General features: G+C 38.3%; 2 protein-coding genes across 3 annotated transcripts; one reads left to right on the forward strand and one right to left on the reverse strand.

The window, feature by feature from the left end:
* The first annotated feature begins 5,651 nt into the window (after positions 1–5,651).
* LOC137728279 (uncharacterized) lies at positions 5,652–11,089 on the forward strand. Its single transcript, XM_088685522.1, is given in 7 exon segments — positions 5,652–5,895; positions 5,997–6,107; positions 6,732–7,231; positions 7,365–7,410; positions 7,525–7,815; positions 8,897–9,655; positions 9,657–11,089. Coding segments are annotated over 3 exon segments (2,091 nt in total). The 5' UTR covers positions 5,652–5,895; positions 5,997–6,107; positions 6,732–7,231; positions 7,365–7,410; positions 7,525–7,660; the 3' UTR covers positions 10,834–11,089.
* Positions 11,090–11,618: 529 nt separating this feature from the next.
* LOC137713414 (leucine--tRNA ligase, cytoplasmic) lies at positions 11,619–17,491 on the reverse strand. 2 transcript variants are annotated; one of them, XM_068452708.2, is made up of 3 exons: positions 17,226–17,491; positions 12,909–16,214; positions 11,619–11,986 (listed from the first exon to the last, which is right to left on the reverse strand). In XM_068452708.2, exons 2-3 carry the CDS (start codon positions 16,193–16,195, stop codon positions 11,980–11,982), a joined length of 3,294 nt encoding a protein of 1,097 aa, XP_068308809.1. In that variant the 5' UTR covers positions 16,196–16,214; positions 17,226–17,491; the 3' UTR covers positions 11,619–11,979. The 2 variants fall into 2 exon arrangements, with proteins under 2 accessions (XP_068308809.1, XP_088541647.1); XM_088685521.1 differs by lacking the exon at positions 11,619–11,986 and having other exon boundaries at positions 12,905–16,214; positions 17,226–17,453.
* Between the last annotated feature and the right edge of the window lie 3,453 nt (positions 17,492–20,944).

Consider the following 20,944-nt stretch of genomic DNA (forward strand, 5'->3'; position numbering starts at 1 on the left):
CAAAAGTTTTGATAGATAATGCTATTGATAATCTCACTATATATGCGGATAATCACGCTATTTTACTCTACCATAGCCAAACTGTGTAGTTCTAACGAATCTTAAGTCGTCAATTAATCTCTAAAGGAAAATGTCTCTATTAATTAGCTGTCGGAGTTCCCTGAATGGCTTTCCCCCACCACCTGGTTTTATGGATTGGCAGAAGTCATGGTTCCAGATCTCCACTTAAACAATTTGAAGACACATCAAATCTCAGAAAGTTTGAACAAAATCTACAAATTAACTTGTACTATTTATCACATGTGAAGATTGGTAGACAATGAAATGAATAATATGTAAATAAAAATTGAAAGTGATTGATAGCCAAACACTGAACTCACCACAACATGTATGAGTTCTACAAAGGTTTAAGAGCTTACATAGAAAAAGAACGATGTCAGAAGCACAGGAAAGGGGAGGTGATGGGATTGTAGTAGAGGGCACGGTGAAAAGGAAAGCAGCAGGTGTATCCACCAGGACTAGGGCAATCCACCATAAACAAATGTAGGAAGAAAATACAATTGTTGAGCATTACCTAACCAATGCCGCAAGTTGAGATAGTAAGTCAAGCTATTCCTCACCATGGAATCATATGAATTACTTGGCCAAGCTAATCTCATGTATCCATTAACAGATATATAAGTGGAGACTAAGATTTTATATTGTTGAATGCTGAATTATGTTATCTAATTATATGCAATGACATTAGTGAAGACTAAGATTCTATAAGTGACGATATGAATACATTTACACTATGTTTGGACGAAGAAATTTAAGATTAATAAGGAATTGTAAAATGACGGAAATTGAATTGATGGGATTTTATTTTCTAGAATTTATGAATTTTCTTGTTTGGTTAACCTAAGAGAACAATGGAATTGAATACGGAATTTGTTATTTTTAAGCTCTCAATCATATAAATTGAGAAATGACACCTACTTACATGAAATTTAAACTTGGGAATTGGAGGTCCTAATTTCCAAGGTTTTTTTCACGCGGAAATTCTAAATTCCTATGTTTATGAATTCAAACAATGGAATTAGTGCAAGTCAATTTACAAATTCTGACATTTATCCAAATTCCAAGTTTATTTTTCTCATCCAAAACTAATCAAGTTCCTTACGAATGGGAGTAGTTAAATGCAAATGGTCATCTTGTGCACTTCATTAGTGAATTATTTAAGTCACCTTCTACTGATAGAAGTATATATATTCCACAATCTATTACATTGAAATAAGGGGTACTTTGAGTACTTTGAGAATGATCAGACCGATTCCAACTTTTAGAAGTCATGATAATGGCTTACAGTATTGTGAGTAGACATTAGAGACCATGTGTGAAAATTATAAACCGGATTCTCCATTAACATAATCTTCCATGAAAATACTAACAATTTTAACAATATGCTCATATAAAATTGCAAACTTAAACTGAACTCATTATTAGCATCTAACAAAAATAATAAATAACATTAAATCCCACTAATACTTCAAAGGAAAAAAAAAATGATAGTATTGGATCTGACCTAAATTTCATCGCCACGGTCAAACTTCTCCGTATCACGATATTATCCGCTTTGAGCCCCGACAACGCCCTCACGGTTTTGTTTTTGGGAACTCACACGAGAACTTCTCGATGGGCCACCCATCCTGGGAATGCTCTCGCAGGCTACTCGCTTAACTTCGGAGTTCCCATGGAACCCGAAGCCAGTGAGCTCCCAAAAGGTCTCGTGCTAGGTAGGGATTGGAATATAAATATAAGGATCATTCCCCTGGGCGATGTGGGATGTCACAATCCACCCCCTTAAGGGCCCAACGTCCTCGTCGGCACACCACAACCAGGGTTAGGCTCTGATACCAAATTGTCACATCCCGGCCCGGGACGGATCACTTCCCGGGCCCGCTTCACCACCATAGCACAATATTGTCCGCTTTGGGCTTACCATTCCCTCACGGTTTTGTTTTTGGGAACTTAAAAGCAACTTCCCAGTGGGTCACCCATCATGGGATTGCTCTAACTCCTTTCTCGCTTAACTTCGGAGTTCCTATGGAACCCGAAGCTAGTGAGCTCCCAAAAGGCCTCGTGCTAAATAGGGATCAGAATATACATATAAGGATCACACCCCTGGGTGATGTGGGATGTCACAATCCACCCCCTTTAGGGGCTCGACGTCCTCGTCGGCACACACGCGGCCAGGGTTAGGCTCTGATACCAAATTGTCACATCCCGACCCAGGGGGACCACTTCCCGGGCCCACTCCACCACCGTAGCACGATATTGTCCCCTTTGGGCCCCGACCACACCCTCACGGTTTTGTTTCTGGGAACTCACACGAGAACTTCCCAATGGGTCACCCATCTTGGGAGTGCTCAGGTGCGCTACTCGCTTAATTTCGGAAACCCGAAGCCAATGAGCTCCCAAAAGGCCTCGTGCTAGGTAGGGATAGAAATATACATATAAGGATCACTCCCCTGAGCGATGTGGGATGTCACATATTTAATTCATATCTTCATCATTTTTCTCATCCTTGATTCTAGATTCGATTAGGATGGAAGATGGTCTGAATACCAATATATACCATGTAGAAAGTGCAGTTTCATCGGGTGATCAAAAAGAGGGAGGAATTGGTCGTTTACTTGAAGATAGTTGGTTCCATCCGAGCTACGGACTAGGGTTTTCATTTGGTTTTTGGAGTATTCTTGGCTCATTGTTGTTAACCATGCCTTGGAGCTCTGGGTTTTCACAGTTCCAAAATAACATTGTATACAAGTTTTATGCCATAATTCAAGCGAAAACTAGGAGGATTTGAACTTGAGTGTAGAGAGGAAAGACAGTGCTTTAACTAATTTGACTATGCCAATGTTTGGAAAGTTTTATGCTATCATTGTCAAATTTTCTTAACTATTTCTGCACATATACACTGTACCAATAATTGTGTTTGTGTAATCGAGTAATTACAATGATTATATTTCATATTAACAACTGCATATAACAAAAGCCTGATTACAAACTGCCCATTATCCAAAGAAAAAAGATACATGAGTTCGATATATTGGAATTGAAGATCCCTAACAGAATCTTCTAGTCACAAACTCTAACAGCCATTCTGGATCAATCAGAATTCCTTGACAAATCCAAGTTTCGTACGCTTAACGGAAAATCTAGTCCACGTAAAAAGGCACACAAAAGAACATAAAGCGTAACTTCATCTTTTCATAGCTAAATTACGAGTAATACATCACCACACAGACTTCAGGAAAGAGATGCAAGATATAATGCTACAGACTAACATGGCTGCTGAGATGGCGTGCCACACCAGTGATGTTCAATTGACAGGTTCGTTTCCCACTGTTGACCCTATTGGTGTTGTTACATACTGCGATTCAGTTCGATTCAACTTAACATGCTTATTTTACAAACGAGATAACTACAAATCCTAATTCAAATTTAACAATCATATTTCACTACAGTTCATATGTGTCTAATTAAGTGTTAGATATCTCAAATTTGTCCTATAAGTAACCTTGCACGACTGTATATACCTCCTTGTTGTAGAGCTCTTTCCTTTCGCTTCTCTACCACTATCATCACCACGGCCCCACCCCCATTCCTCCACCACCCCATCAACATGTCTCCACCATAATCACCATCCCTACTACTATTGCAGCCACTTAAGACAATACTTAGAATATCACTATGTTGCCAATAATTACCACGTGACACTTGCACCAACATTGTTGTCGACACCACCTCATACGACCACTGTACCATGGTAATAATCACCATGTCAAATGATTAAAATTTGAAAAAGAGCAATGCTTAATCATAATTAGTCATTAATACACACACACACACACGCTTACATATGCTTGATATGCGGATGCATATTAATATGTTAGTCGCTGACGAGACTAGTGACGATATTTATAATATCTTTAGATCATTTGTGATCTATTTTCACCACTTGGTCATCATGTGATTTGTCGTATAGCTATCTTCAGTCGTAGATTTGTTTTGCAGGTTATATTTGTTCTAGTGGACGCTAGGGTTGATGATTATTACCGGTATTGAGATTAACTAGTTGATGCTAGTATATTTCCTGCTTGCTATACTTATGTTAGTGGATGCTAACATGATTGATTGAAGGAAGATATAATTTCTGGACCTAACTTGATGGTTTTTCATTGATATTGATGAATGAGACTTTACTATTATGGTAGTATTATATTATATAGTTTTTCACTATGTATATTTTCAAAACAAGGGTTATTATGTTTAAATGAGGATTTTATAATTGTGATAAAACTAGTCCACTCACATTTTGTTTTATTGACCCCTTCAGGACGTAACGAGACTAAGGAGAATATCAGTGGGGACGAGTGGGCTTGGCAGTGAGGCCTTCATCCTCTAGGTTTTGGGTGATGGCTCCTTTACTGCAGTTCTATGTTATAATAATTATTGCATGATCACACTTTTGGTTATGCATAGCATTGCACCTTGTTGTATTTACTGTTGTGTGAAACTTCTAGCTACTCAGATGTGATGTGATTAATAACAAGGTCAAACCTTAGATAATACGTGTACCTAAGTGGGGAGGATGATAAGCACTTATGTAGCATCTTTGGATTTATTATTTCAATGAACATCTTTTGGTTCAAATAAAAACTGATAGTATTGTCCGCTTTGGGCCTCGACCACGCCCTCACGGTTTTGTTTTCGGGAACTCACAGGAGAACTTCTCGATGGGCCACCCATCCTGGGAATGCTCTCGCGCGCTACTCGCTTAACTTCGGAGTTCCCATGGAACCCGAAGCCAGTGAGCTCCCAAAAGGCCTCATGCTAGGTAGGGATAGGAATATACATATAAGGATCACTTCCCTGGACGATATGGGATGTCACAAAATACATAAACACCAAAGAAGAAAACTGAGAGCAAAGGAGGTTTTTTTTTCACATGAAGAGTTTTTTATTTGGATAAGGGATGTGATATCCACACACTTTTTTTTACTTCTCTCACACCTTTTTAGTTTTCGACTGTCGGATTAGATAAATTAAAGAAGATCAACGGACAGAAATTAACAAGAGGTGTATGAGAATAAAAAGGGGTGTGTGGATAACACACCCCTTTGGATAATTGTTCCCAGTACATAGGACAACTGCTAAGACTATAGGGCAGCTCTTTACAAAACATCTAAGCCATACATGTGGCAATAGTTTGGAGATGCAAAGACTTACAAAAATACCAAAATGGACATGCAAAAAGATAACATAGGTTAACTTTAATACTCCCTCTTAAAGCTTTCCTGCTTCACTCCCAGAAGTTGTTTTAGGTAGATGAGTTTGTCCCTTGGTGAAGATATTTGCAATTTGATCTTCTGTCATGCAACAGACCACCACAACTTCCTAGTTCAATGACACCTCTGCTGTAGTGATGCTTCATAACAACATGTAACCTAAAAAAAAATGTCTCTCCCTTGCATCCGCACTCCCACGTTCTTTCTCACTCTCTTCCTCTCTTCTTCTGTTTAAAAACCAAATAAAAAAATGTTCACACGCACACTTTGTATGTGGGCATATATATGCTAGTGTTTATTAAAAAAAACAAGAAATTGTGAAAAATAACCAAGCACAAGAGGTCTTTGCTAGGTAAAGTGATGGCCGACAAAAGTGAAACTATCATAAATATTTAAGGATAATGGGTAAGAAAAATGGATTCCGATTCCTCCATACTCTTGGAATTGGAATACAACCTCCAATTAAGGAGTCCAATTCCATCAAAATGAGGAATTGAATTACTTATTTTGTGTGAGTCTGACATGGCGGGTCCTCGAGTTCTACTGCGGCATTGGCGGCATGGTAATACGATAACCCAAATACCCAAAATACCCCTTTTTGCTTTCCAGTTTTTTTATTTCTTCAACGCTTTTTGCTCAAGTTTGCATCTTTGCGATTGTCAGACGTACTCGCTAATGAGGGCAGGAGTGAACGCCGAAGTTGTGGAAGCGTTCGACATCAACGACACCGCCAACGACGTTTACCAGCACAATTTCGGCCACCGTCCCTATCAGGTTCTTCCCATTTTTTTAGTTTAATTTTGTAATTTTATCCAAATTCAAGGTCCTTTTTATACAGTGTGCACAGCCTAAGTACAAATTTGTGGTGTTTGTTGATTACTTGGGGATCAAAAGTTTGTATATATATGGCTACCCAATTTGAGTTTCTTGCACTTAGGGATCCTTGAGACTGCTTTTGTAAGAATCATTCTGCTCTTAAGCGCTTCTGTAGAAGTGCTTTTATCTGTTGAAATTGTTATTGAAATGCAAAGTGCTTAATGCTTCCGGCGCTTTTATGATCCAAAATACTTATTTAAGTTTTTTTTGCCAAAATAGGCGGAAGCACTTTTGGTTATAAAAAATTACTTTTTGTCATTCCATGAACAGTTCCAAACAGGCGCTTAATCTCTTAGATGCTGTTAGTTTTGGATGTTTTACATTTTGTTTGAATATTTTGGTTTAAAAGTGCTTTTCAACTGGTTCTGCATTGGGTCAGTTTTGGATTAGTACCATTTGTTCCGGTGTTTGGTATTTTGAGCTGCTTTTTGATGTTTGGCTTTTCAACTGCTCAGACATGATGTTTCCTAAACCTACCTGAGCTCATCTTGCACTGAAATTTGAATATTCTTGTCTGTACAGGGTAATATTCAGAGCCTTACTGCTGCTGATCTCGACCGTATTGGGGCGGATGCATGGCTTCTTTCTCCTCCTGGCCAACCTTACACTCGACAGTGTTAGTTTTCATCATTTTCGTCTTTACAGATGTATGGCAACGGCTTAAACAGATTTTCACTAGTTACTTATGGATAGGTCTCCAGAAGCAATCCGGCGATGCTCAGGCATTTTCATTTCTCAACATTATTGAGTTGATACCACACACATCTCGACCTCCAATGGTGTTAATTGTGGAAAATGTTGTCGGATTTGAGGTCAATTCTTGAAAGTTTTACCTTAATTGTAGGTAAAATATTGATTTGATTTTGTTCCAATTCCTTTGTTTTATCTCCTGGCTGCAGACATCTGATAAGCATACAAAAATGATAGAGATATTGGGAAGAACAAATTTGGTTCTGCAGGAGTTCATATTGCGTCTGTTACAGTTTGGTGTACCATATTCCAGGCCACGCTATTTTTGCCTGGTAGCCTCCTCTCTCACTGGTTTTCTAGGTCATTCAGAAGCTGTTGGAAACCTCTTGCTCTTATTCTTTCCAAGAGTTTTAACTCATAAATTCATTTATCCAGAAATTTTACGAATAATGGATGTTTATGCAGTGAGGCTATAATAAGGAAAATCTCCAGTTCTTCCTAGAATGCAAAAGTAAGATAAAGAGCCTTGTCCGTACTAGAATACAAATATTAGGATCGTTGTCTTAAATCATTATTTATGTTATTTCTGTTGAATAACTCCGCCCTCCTCTCCCTTTCTCTCAAGGAATCCTTAATGTGGCTTAGATATCGTCTATCCTGATTCAAGACGATGTTGTTTTACAAAAAGTTACTATCGATATGTGAAGGGTACAGGCTCCCTTTTGGCAACTCTGCAGGTTAGATTACACGTTTGGATTAGCATGGAAAATTATAGGATCCGTGTGCTCCAAGTATGGAATAATGACAGATGGGTTGCGATCGGAAAGGTAAACTTCTATCTGGCTCATTGTTGCTTGGATGTTTTAGGCCTCCAAGCAATGTTGGCAGGAACTGTTCATCTTTCTTCATTAACAAGGTCTGCTGCTTCTTTTGATCTCCTTATTTTTTTTATGTCGTTTTGTTGGCCTTAAAAATTGCTTAAACTACGTGGCGGGCAGGCCCTTCGGTTGTCTCCAAAGTATTTAGCACTTTGAAAATGCCTTTTGCTCTCCAACCTAGTGTATAAAATAAAAATATGTACGGCAGTGCATGTGGGTTTCGGACATCGAATTTGGAAATTCGAGTCCCGTTTTCAATAATTTTAGTAGTAATCGATTAGGTTGCTAAATAAAGGTTATGGAACTTTGGCTGTGAATGAATAGAATTGGTTGGTGGATATTGGTAATTGTGGTTTCTTATTAGAAAGACAAAATTAGATTGAATAGGGAATTTCGAATGGCTGGATTCTGTCTTTCGGTACATAGGCGGTCTAACAAAGGTTAAATGCAGTCATGAAACAAAAGAAAAAAATTATTTGCATTTTGGTCATGTCATGTACAAGTATTGGTGACGCCATGCGTCGATCTTGGATGTATCTCGGGATCGGCACGTGACAATATCGAATGTATACAATTGAAAAATGTAAATTATCGGTCTAATTTTCATCTTTTTTTTCTTTTTTTTTTGGTTCATGTTTGTCTTACATTATAGTAATGGAAGAGAGATTTTTCAGTGTAATCGGAACATGGAGTGGTACACTACGTATCTCTATACAAAATGGTGGGATATGTGTGTTAAAAAGTTAATGACTTAAAAATTAAAATTTTCCACCATTTATATAAAAACACATGACGTACCACCGTGTTTTGGTCACAAATGAAAATTTTATCGTAAAAGAATATTTTGAGATAAAGTTCATGCAACAGATTGGACCCAAGTGAAAATCTGAAAAGATAAATTTATAGTTTTCCTAATTTTTAAGAAACTTTAGGATTTTAGATAACTTTCTCTCTTTCCTTCTTCCACAAGGAATTGTTCTAATTATTTATTTTTTTGGTCGAGTTCCTTATTAATTAGTTTTCCGATTCCTACTAGTATTCCAATTCGTAGACGATTTTAAATTTGCTTCCTATATAAAAGGATTTAGGGTTAATATAGGGTTGTTTTATCTTTTGCAGCTGCACCAAAACTATGGCGGCAATGGCGATCTCTATGAGTCAGAGGAGGCTGGCGACCGAAGATGGCTGTAAAAACAGCGGGCCGAATTCACGTCTTCACTATTTGGAACACGATGATGAAACTCATGGAGTTTACATGCCCCCATTCAAGTTGTCCCGTATGATGAAACAAGTCGAGGATAAGAGAAGCGTTGAGTATCAGCGGTTGACGTGGGACGCCCTCAGAAAGAGTATCAACGGCCTTGTCAACAAGTTGAATGTCACCAACATCAAGTATATAATCCCGGAAATTTTGGCCGAGAATCTGATTCGCGGACGTGGTCTATTCTGCCAATCCTGCATGAAAACGCAGACGGCGTCGCCCTGGTTCACTAATGTGCTTGCAGCATTGGTAGCTGTTGTCAACACAAAGTTTCCTGAGGTTGGTCAGCTTTTATTGGGAAGACTCGTCTTACAATTTCAGAGAGCTTTTGATCTAAAAGACAAGCCTCAGCTACGATTTCAGAGAGCTTTTGATCGAAAAGACAAGCTTCGGCTACTAGCCGCCGCGAAGTTCATAGCGCATCTGGTGAACCAGCAGGTGGCTCACGAGATTATAGCTTTGGAATTGCTCACTTTTCTGTTGGACAATCCTACAGACTTCAAGGTTGAAGTTGCCGTTGTCTTTGTGACTGAATGTGGATCAATGCTTCGGGACCTTTCGCCTAAAGGCCTCTATTTTATCTTTGAGCGCTTTCGTGGAATTCTTTACCAGGGAGACAGAGAGAAGAGTTCTGTATTTGATCGAAAACTTGTTCGCTAAGCAACGGGCCAAGTTTCAGGGTCACCCGGCTTTTCTTCCCGAGCTGGACTTAGTAGAGCAAGAAGATCAGTTGACGCATGAGATTTCTCTTCGAGATGAGATTGATCCACAGACTAGCCTTGATCTCTTTCAGCCCGATCCTGATTACCTCGAGAGCGAAAAGCGGTACATAGAACTCAAGAAAACCATTCTCGGTGACGAGTCTGAAGATAAAGAAGCCAGTACTTATGATGCAGTTGATGCAGTTTCGGATAGTGAGGATGATGAAGAGGAAGAGGAAGAGGATGAGCAGCAGCGGATGGAAATAAGTGACCAGACACAGACTAATCTCGTAAATCTTCGAAGAACAATCTATCTTACAAGCATGTCGGGTTTATGTTTCGAGGAGGTGGGACATAAGCTGATGGAGATTAAGCTTGAGCCTGGCCAAGAGATGGAAGTATGCATCATGCTTCTGGAATGCTGCAGTCAGGAGAGAACCTACAGCCGCTATTATGGTCTCTTGGGGCAGAGGTTCTGCTTGATCAACAAAGTCTACCAACAAAACTTCGAGAAGTGCTTTGTGCAGCAGTATTCCATGATCCACCGTCTTGAAACAAATAGCCTACGTAATGTTGCGAAGTTTTTTGCGCATTTACTCAGCTCAGACGCCCTCCCCTGGCATGTGCTGGCCTATATACGCCTGACGGAAGAGGACACCACTTCATCTTCTCGGATTTTCCTCAAGTTCCTTTTCCAGGAATTGTCACAGCATCTTGGCATTCGATTGCTGAATGAGCGACTCAATGATCCTGCAATGCAGATGCAGGGCTGTTATGATTCTATTTTCCCAAAGGATAATCCCAAGAACACCCGCTTTGCCATTAACTTTTTCACATCCATTGGGCTGGGCGGCGTCACTGAGAACCTGCGCGAGTACTTGAAGCAGATGCCCCGGCTCATATTGCAAGAACAAAATCAAGCGTCAGATGAAGATGAACATGAGAGTGCTAGTTCTGAGTCTGATGAAAGTGAAAGTGATAGGAACAAACGACATAACAAGCACAAGCGTATGCGACAGAGTGAAAGGCACGAAAGACACGAGCAGCACAAGCGTAGCAGCGGAAGTGAAAGGCACAAAAAACACAAACGATGAAACGAACCATTGTTCGAAAAAGAAGAAAATAGAATTGAGTTTTCTTGTTGTCCAAGTTAAGTGTTTCCTTAACCCTAAACCGTTATTTCAGTTTATTTTTACACTAGAGATTTCAGTTCAATTTTCCACAGGTATATAACCTGTTACGAAACCAATATTCATCTATTACAAGGAGGAAATTGTTATTGGTACTCTAAAATTCTCATTTTGTACTCCAAACTTTCTATAATTAAAAAGAAAAATATATTTGTGAGAATTGCAAGGAGTATCAATATCAATGACTACAATAGATTAACGGTGAGTAGAACTTGATGGACAGAATCATTGTATTGCCGGTTGTCGCTAAGAGAAACGGCAACTACTAGCACGCGGCGGTCAACTTCGATGATATTAACTTCGAAGTTGGTAATTACGCCTGCTTCACGGGCGTCAAACAAGAACTAGAAAACGACCAGGAAGGGCGAAGTTTTGTCGATGCGCTTCACTAGTTCCATTGATATGTAATTTCCGGGACATTGATGCGACCGAACAAGTTTCTTGAGTGCCTGTTGTCTACCTGCCCAGTTCTGGAACTCAGACTGAGGAGTGCTTTGACAGTGTCACACCTTAAAACACCGACTCCAAGGTCTCAGACGGTTCTTTGCAAAACCAGCTTGGATCAGATTCACAGGATGTTAAATTTGAATGACCAAAAAACACACTTTCCTCTCAACAGAAAAAAGATTCCTACACCCTGGGAATGAACTGAATATAATTGCAAATATATACTGGACTGGACGCAACAATTAAACCATCGATATGGTGGTCCGAAATAATTTTAAAGCAAAAGTTATATCCATCTGTTGAAGATATAATGTAAGTCTACAACATGCTGAACAGTAACACAAAACTAAACTCCGATATTCAAAAATTCAAATACAAGGCGCCACTCCCAAAAAAACCTCCCCCAGTTTATCATTGGAGAAGTCTGACATGTGTTATCTTCACTGCAAGCAATTCTCTCAGCAACACGTAACTTAAAACTCCACATATGCTTTGACTGCAGAAAGCCTTTCTGCAATCACTCTAGTTCCTTGTCAAGCAAAGTATAGAAGGATCACCTTCCAAGCCGGCTTAATTTTTCATTGCCAACGTTTGAGAGCGGAGTTATGACCTATTGATATACAAGAGATGAAATAGAAATGAGATAAGGCTGTAGAATCAGAATACATAATTTGGGTATAGTGATATGATTTTAGCCATCTGCAAAGCCAGGGTTTTATCACATAGAAATACTTGCAAGAGAACAATGTAATTGTAGTGCAAATGGCTCAAGCAAGGTTGATCTCCACAGGGACTGACGCCCTTACTATCAATATCAGCAAAAAGAAGAGGAGTTTGCTCGTAATCAACCAAAATCTTGCAATGAAGAAACCAAGTATGCATACTAATGAATAACACCAAGGATGCAATGATTAGTCTCAAAACCCTAAAAAACAAAACATTGCATCCAGACTCGAGTTGAACATTGCACAACATAAAATCGAACTATTACCAAAATTGACATTATACTTCAAACACAAACTCATTTAGACACACCTAACAAATGATGAACAAGCCTTATTTCATTAATAACATATATATACCAGTGCAACATGATGCGACACATTACAAATTTTCGCTAAAAAAGTTAATAAAACATATCTACACCAACGTGACACATAACATGCCTCAAACCCCAAAACAAAATTGCCTCAAGATAGCACACAATGTGGCACATCAAAGATCTGTAAACAGTTTTTGTTATTTTTATTATTGGTTCTTCCAATCTGGTTTGTGAGATTACGGGGTGGGGTAAGAAACAATTAAATCCTCACCTCCAGTAGAGGGTTTATCTTATATAAAGTAATTTTCCCCTCCATCGACCAGCAAACAAGTGCAGCACTAAATAATGATTGTAAAATTATAACTGAAAAAATAAAGTACACTTTGGTTTTCAATGTGTGTTGTAATTTGCAAATGTGTGAAATAAATTATGAATGAGTTGAAAGTCATTTATGTAAACTGCAAATATGTATCAGCAAGTTTATAATTACCGGGTCAAGAAGATGGCAGTTGGGCTTCCAGGGGATGGCGGATTCTGCTCTATTAATTTAACAAGTGAACCAGCTTTAGCAAGAGCATCAGGGTCGGTACCAGACAGAACTTCTACTTCTTCAAGCTCGACTTGTCCCTTAGTGTCCACCTTCACTTGTCTCTTAATTAAGTCCAAGTTCTCTTGAAGGACCTCAATCTCTCCAAATGGTAGCTTCAAGTCTAAGGCATGGACCCCAAGAGTAACCGCCTCATCCTTTTTGAACCTCAAAAAAGGCATACAAAGCTTTTGGGTTTGTCTAAAATCTTTACTCTGACCAATTGAACTTCTTTGCAAAGCCTCCAGAATTACCTTGTCTGAAGCAAAAGTGCGAGTATCTCGGTCAAAGTTACTTTGTAGTATCCTCAAACACTCCGCCTTCCATCCATCGAACTGCTCATTTACATATATCAAACCAATCAACCTTTTGGTTTCCATCGAGGTTTTAACTGGAGGACCCTTCTTATTGGCTTTTGTTGAGCCTGAAGTTTGCTTTTCAAGAAGCTTCCTCATAACAACAATGGAATGTTGCAAATACTTGTTGGCACTCTGGAGGATCAGATCTGGAGAATCAGCCACAGGCCATCCTGCATTAACCACAAACCCTTCCTTCTTTAAAAGTTCCCTCCATACATATTCGGCATAGTGCGGACAGATTGGGGTAATGAGACGTGTCTGCACATCCATAAAACGCCACAGCAATTCATGGTTCATGCCCCCAGAACCACATGAAAGCCTGTACTCATCCCTAGAAGCCTGAAGATCGTAAAACCCAGTCTTGAGCGCATCTCGGAACATGTAATCCCGGTAATTCTGCTCAGTCCTGTTCACAGCAATATTTATCTCATTCAAAAAGACCCTGTCAGCATAAGTAGAAGGAGGACCTATTCTCAAAGAGGATTCTGCAGCTAAAACTTCTTCCATCCATGCGATCTCTTTAGTTAGCTTTAGAATAGCAGCATTTGCAGTCTCAAATACGAAATTTGCATCATCAACACCATCTCCAGCATCAGCCAATGAGAATCGCGTGGCATCAGCAGAAAATTCCTCAATTGCCTGGCGAATGGTCCTAAAGTTCCCTGTAGACTTAGACATCTTCTCAGCATTTAACATGATGTGCCCATTGCATCTAAACCCACGAGGCCAGTGCTTCTTGCGCATAATTGCCGTGTGGTTGTAAATGCAGAAGGTTAAATGATTTTGGATTAGATCCTTGCCAGACACTCGAAGATCAAAAGGATACCAATACTCAAATTCCTGCTTCATCTTATTAAGAATGGATGACGAGATGTCAGATGATTCAGGATATGGGCCATCACAGAAAATATACTCCCAGACCTCATCAGTCATTTGTTCAGGTTTAATTACAGATTTGCTGGAACCATACATGTCTCCATTGTGTAAAATGTGAGCAATAGTGTAATAAGCCATGTAAATAGTTGAATCAGATAACGACTCAACTAAGAACTCTTCATCCCAGGGAATACGAGTCCCAAGCCCAAAAGATCGTGAACAAGCCCATTGATTCAACCAACCCAATGTGTGTTCAAATCCATGTCTTGTCTCGTCATGATACAAATTCATGCTGGACAAGCACTCCTCAGCCAGTTTTTTCCATTCGGGTTCCCCATATGTGATATACCATTGATCTGTGAGAGCCACAACACATTCATCACCTGATCGTGACACCACCCGCTTCTCAGGTTCACTATATACAATTGCTTCATTTGCCTCTATGAGCTTGCTCCTTATCAACGGTTTTGCCTCCTGGACTTTCCATCCTTCGAATTCACCCACAATAAGTGTTCCTTCAGTGAATCCTTTCAGGTAAGTCAGCCTCTTGGCTTCTGCTAGCTTCTCTTTCTCATTCTGGCTCTTGATTTTTAGATCTGCACAGACCTTTTCCGCAGCTTTATTTCCAAATTCAGGAATATTGATAATTGGAATAATCTCAAAGGGCATGACCCACTCATCCTTCACGCCATATTTTGCTCTAAGAGCGGGTTTGGCTTTTAAATCATGTAAGGCCATATAATCATCAGGAGAATCAGCAGGCACACTGGTCACAATCCCAGTACCTTTGTCTGTCAGGACAGTCAACATAGGAAGAGTGTAAATAATCTGATTGATTGCACGTGGTGACTTCAATGGAAGGCCAATCAAATCACGGCCCGTGAGCTCCACCAAACAAGTAGGTTTCTCTGGGACCCTAGAATACTTCTGATAGGCAAGATTAAGTGCTGCTCTCTGCGTTAGAATAAGTACCTCTGTTTCATTGATTTCAAAGGCTCCATATTTCCCATCAGGCAATACCCATGCATTTGTTTGTCCATACATGGTCTCAGGTCTCAGTGTTGCTGCAGCAAGGAACACTTTCCTTCCCTCCAACACTTTCAGTTTAGATGGGAAAGGTGCAACCACCTCCATTTTGATGAGGATGTATTCCTGGGGCTGAACACCTTCGCCACTTGCCCTATCATGATCTGCACATGGCTGCCCATCCAATGGAGAGTAAATTGTGTAACGGACATCTTTCACAATCTTGCCCATGGATTTTAATTTCCTCACCTGCCACCTCACAAAGGCATCAAAAACTGGGTTCATGTCTGTAGTAATAAATGACCGCCTCCAATCACATCCCAATCCAAAAGCCTTGAGGTCTTTCACTGCCAATGGAGGAAAGAATGTCAACCAGTTGTATGGATTTTGGAATTTGGATATCTCGCTATCGGAGAGGCCAAAACTACGCATGATTTCCCATTGGTATGCTTGTCCACCTGATTTTGATGCAGCCTTTGACTTCTTTCCCTTGAACTTATCTGGAGGTGCTCCACTATTTGCACCTTCTGTTTCTGCTTCAACTTCCTGACTCCCCTGTTCCACTTCTTTTGGAAAAACTGGAGGGTCGCCAAACAGTTGAATCTCTCTCGCAAGTTTATCAGCCGACGCTTTGATAGGCATGCCAGTGCAATGGAAAGCAAATGGCAAAAGCACATTGGCACCTCTTAACCTATGGTAAGCTGCAGCAAACTCTAGCTTGGAGAGTGAGAATGCATGTCCAAGATGCAAAAAACCATTCATGTACGGAAATGGAAAGTTTCCAAAGAACTTCTCCCCAGGTTCGGGAGGCTTTTCACAAGATTCAGCTCTGAAAACATCCTTCTCTTCCCACCAGCTTCGAACCTTTGTCTCAATCTCAAGGAGGTGGTCTCTCCTGGCGAAGCTCCTCCCACCACCTTCAGCTGCCATTTCAGTAATCTTACAGAAACTGCAAAAAGTGAAATGTTTTACATAAGCAAACCAGCGTTCCAAGGGCATTATTACCTCAAATAAAAATGCAAGTAAAACATCCAAATTAAAATTAACCCCTTTGAGTGAATGAAAAGGCAATATGGTTGTAGCACAATTTTAAAAAAAAAAAAAAAAGCAAAGAATTATTATTATTATAGAGGATTAAAAGCCAAGCAAGTCCGCACTGGTTATTCACATAATTCGAAGGTAAATTTCAGCTAGATAAAAACCAGTTATCACCACTACATACGTACACATCACCACTACATACATACACAGTGTTTAAAAGTTCTTCGATATGGTTGATGTTTCAAAAAATCAGAGGAAGAACTGAAAGGGAGTGGAATCTAAACTTCATCCATATTGGAGAAATTCTTCAATTTCGGCCAAAATCGACAGATTTCGTAGATATTTCCAACATCAGTTAAATCTCGGAGAAACACTTATATGTTGTGTTTGACATTCCTCGAATTTCATTTTAAATTTCAAACGTTTTTAAGTAAATTTCCATCTTTTGCAACCCATATTGATATCGATATATCCATCTATATTTCCACAAATTTGCATATCGATATTTCCATCAATATCGGTATTTAAATACTGTGCATACATGCATACGTACATATTCACATGTATGCACTTACACTAACCAAATCAAAGAATCAGAGAAATCCAAATTCCATCTTAACAAATAGATACTAAAAACTAAAACATCAAATTTAATCGGAAATTGTAGCAGTTGCGTTCAGAAACTCAAATTTTCCAAATAAAAATAAAAATCTTCACTTTAACCCCTATTCATTCTGATCAGTAAATTAAGTCATCGAGAAAAAAAAAATCAGTAAATTAATTCGACATGAGCAATTTGTAAAGAACAAATATTTACTATTCAATCACAGAATGCATAGATCGATAAGCTCGAGTAAAACTCAAATAAAAATATTTGAAACCGAAAAAATTAGAAGAAAAAAACCAGTGAGAAATATACCTCCGGTTCAAGATTGAACAGGGCAGGGCATTACATGAAAGTTTGCGCGCGTTTTCTCGAGCTAGACGAAAAGCCAGGGGAGAGATTAGGGTTTCTGCTTCTTTGGGGACGATAACGATGTGATAAAAGCGGAAGAAGGAAGGAGGAGAAGGAAAGGAGAGCTTAGGAAGAAGATGAGGACTGAGGAGTAAATTAGGGCTTTGGGGACTCGGACTTTAACTGGGCCACGAGGCAGGTTCTGAGATTAGGCTTATTTTGGAAAATTGAGTTTAATAGCTCTTTACAACGAATCTTGTTAAAATTCAATTTCTTTTTCTCAAAAAAAAAAAAAAAAAAAAAAAAAAAAAAAAAAAAAATCAATTTCTTTTTTTCGACGAAATTACAAGTTAAATTGCTCTTAATTTTTAAGGGTAGTGATATTCACACATTTATTTTTATCTTTCACATACCATTTTTAATTTCTGGCATTTTAATTAAATAAATTGAACTATACCCCACATACTTAATAAAACCCACCTTTACTTTTTAAACTAAAATTTATCTTAATACACCCTACATTTTTTCCAATATTACCCTCACAACCAACATACACAATAATAAGACACCTAACGCTCAAACTCTTCATCAACATCTGGGTTTATGTCAATTGAGTGTTTAGTTTTTTGTCAATTAGGGATTTTAGATTTCATATTTGAAGAAATTGGATCAAAAGCATCGAATGCAAACCAAGTTCTACAAAAAAATAGAATAGAGCCATTGCAATCTTAGCAAGTGAATTCAAAAGGTTGTTCAAGATAATTTCGGAAGTGTTCATCATCAATTCATCATCAAGCCATCACATTGAAAGACTATTTCTTCTATTGGCTTGAGTAAGGAGAAATAATTTGACAAGTTGCCCTAAGTTTCTTCATGAGGTTTTCAATATTTGTTTTTTGTACACGCTCAACAGGCAATAGCAAACTCCACCATATCAAAAGCAAACTGGTTCAATTTTCTTTGAAGAGATTTTTGCCAATCGAATGAAATATTATAAAGACAAACTGATATTTGATAAATGACATTGCAATGAATTGTATCGTTGAGTTCAACAGCGGGTGAAAGTGGCTTCGAGAGCTTGAAGAAAATAATATACACTAAAAATGATTTTGAGGTGTATTCATAATCTTATGGGGTCTAAATAGTCTTTTTGTATTAAAGTGTATAAGTAATATTTTATGAGGGGTGCATTCAACAATATGTGATGTGCTAATGGAAAAACCCAAAGATCAAGGAACAAAATTAACAAGAGTGTATAGAAGGTAAACCCAATTTTTATCACTTATGTGTGCTTGTGCTTACTCTGAGTTGTTAACAAAATATTTTGAGTCATCGTATATTTTATCGATATGCCATTTGAGATGGCATTAATATTTCGTTGATGTGCTTGTGCTTTGTTGTTGGTAAAATATCAATGTCATATGAACATCATATCGAAGAAATATTGACACTATCTCGATGAAATATTGAAATCGATGTCGACATACTACGACAACACAATATCGAACATGAGATAAATAATGTAGATCGTGTATCAATGAGATATAGATCCAATTGATGAAAATAGTATCACCAAAGGGACACAATATCTACGAAAATGATATCAATGGAGAAAACCAAATATATTTAAATTAACAAAATCAATGTCAAATACAACATTTTTAATTCAATGACACCACTTATTAGCACTATCATTTTCTGAGTGGAAGGAGAATAAAGCATCGAGACATCCACGCAACTACTTTGGCACATGTTCTTCCGAACAGATTCCTTAATATGTTATTCCGAACAGATTCCTTAACATGTTCTTCCGAACAGATTCCTTAACATGTTCTTCCAAATGCTCTGTTAGGATTTGTGATTTTAGCTAGAGAGTGCAGCGTGGGAGCAAAAGGAGTCGACGGAGAGGTTGAGAGAGAAGGGTCGGCATATCTGAAATTATGACTCTCAGAGATCTCCTCCATATGATTTTGAAGAAGAGGTTTTATTATAAAGTTAATTTGTAATATGGAGATCAGTTCAACGTTTTATAATCTTTGCAAGGTTTATTCTTTCATTAATGTGAAGGTAAAATGTGAGACTCTTTTACGTCCACATTCTCACACGTCATTTAATATGTGGCTAATTTTCAAGTCAAATACGTGGACAACACGAAACAAATGATGTGGAGCTCGTGTTGCCGTTGGGCTTCACACGTGGACCTACTCTGATACCATGAAGAAGTTGAGATTCCACCATAAAATTGATTGGCAATATGGGGTGCAGTCCAACCTCTTATAAGCCTTTGCAAGATTTATCCTTCCACTGATATGGGATTCTTTTAACTTCACATACTCAATTTCAAAAGTAGGTTTTAAATGAAGAGTATTTTCATCAAAGAGAACTAATTGAAGCTAGGCTATTTTCTGTTGGTTGGTCTGTAACTGGGCTAGTAATCCCAATTTCCCCTTATTTTTTCCTTAGATTATGTGGAGAGATTTTTCTAAGTTCTAGGTATTCAAGCGGTACTCCACATGTCCTTATATGAGTGGAGGAAATTATATATTTTTTTTTGTGGTTCTCCACATGTCCTTATATAAGTGGAGGAAATTATATTTTTTTTTTTGTGGTTCTCCACCTGTATTAAGACAATTGGAGTGCCCACTTAAATACCGGGCACTTTGAAAAAAATTTCGATTATGTGCACAATGTCCATGGTTTGTGAGAGAAGAGAAAGAATTGGTTCATCGTCGTAGCGTTTTGGTCGAATAATTATGTGTAAGTTTTACTTTATATGACAAGATATTATTGAATCGAAACATCTGTGGTGGTGAACTCATACCATACAGTTGCTCTTATAGATAAGCTTTGTGTCATGAATCATGATCTCATGTCAACTTCAATCATTGAATTTTGCCAATGTTTGTTTTTTTAGAGAAGTAGGATATTCATTAATATTGTGAAAGATTACGTACAAAGAGGATACGGTTTTTTAAGGTGAGTATTGAAAAAAAATATTGTCAGAATTTCAACTCGATTGAAAGAAAGAAAATATGTCACACTATAATTACATAGTTTGAATATCCTCTTAAAGAAGATCAACAATTAAGTTCAGAGGCTCCTCGAACCATATGAGATCTTGTGCTGCCATCAAGCCATGCCTTGTCAGCCTATGGGCTTGTTTAATACACATAATTGGATTGAATTGGAGATGATCAAATTTCAAGATATTTAAAGGAGGGAGTGAATTTCTTTTCATTTGGAAGGGATTAGAAGAGAATTAGCTATGAAGAAAATTCATTCCATCTAATCCTATTTAAGAAGAATTAGAATGGACAAGTTTTCGTCGCAAGTAATCCACTCTTCTATCCTTGAAGTGTTCATAATTTTATAATTTCTCTCTGCAATATACTTTTAATTTAGTATGTCATCCCTTACGTTTCAAATTCCAATCATTTGTGTCAATGTCGTTTTTCATTTAAATATGTTATTGGACCTTGATTTTTTAATGAACAGTGATTTGGCCAAGTCCTTTTGCTCTAACAAACAGATCAAGCAGCAGGCCACCACTTCGGACCAACTTCGCCTTAAATCTAGATGATACTATTGTGCGCATTAAAACACAAAACGCAAAGGTTGAGATTTAACCAAATAAGACGGCTCACTCGTTAAAAACAATGTGCGAGGGAGGACAATGATTTGGC

The sequence above is a fragment of the Pyrus communis genome, chromosome 15 (genome assembly GCF_041283825.1).
Source record: "Pyrus communis isolate YQ-2024b chromosome 15, ASM4128382v1, whole genome shotgun sequence".
NCBI classification, from domain to species: Eukaryota; Viridiplantae; Streptophyta; class Magnoliopsida; order Rosales; family Rosaceae; genus Pyrus; species Pyrus communis.

Coding starts and splice junctions, on each gene's coding strand:
- LOC137713414 (XM_068452708.2), bottom strand. CDS start 16,195: ATGGCAGCTGAAGGTGGTGGGAGGAGCTTCGCCAGGAGAGACCACCTC.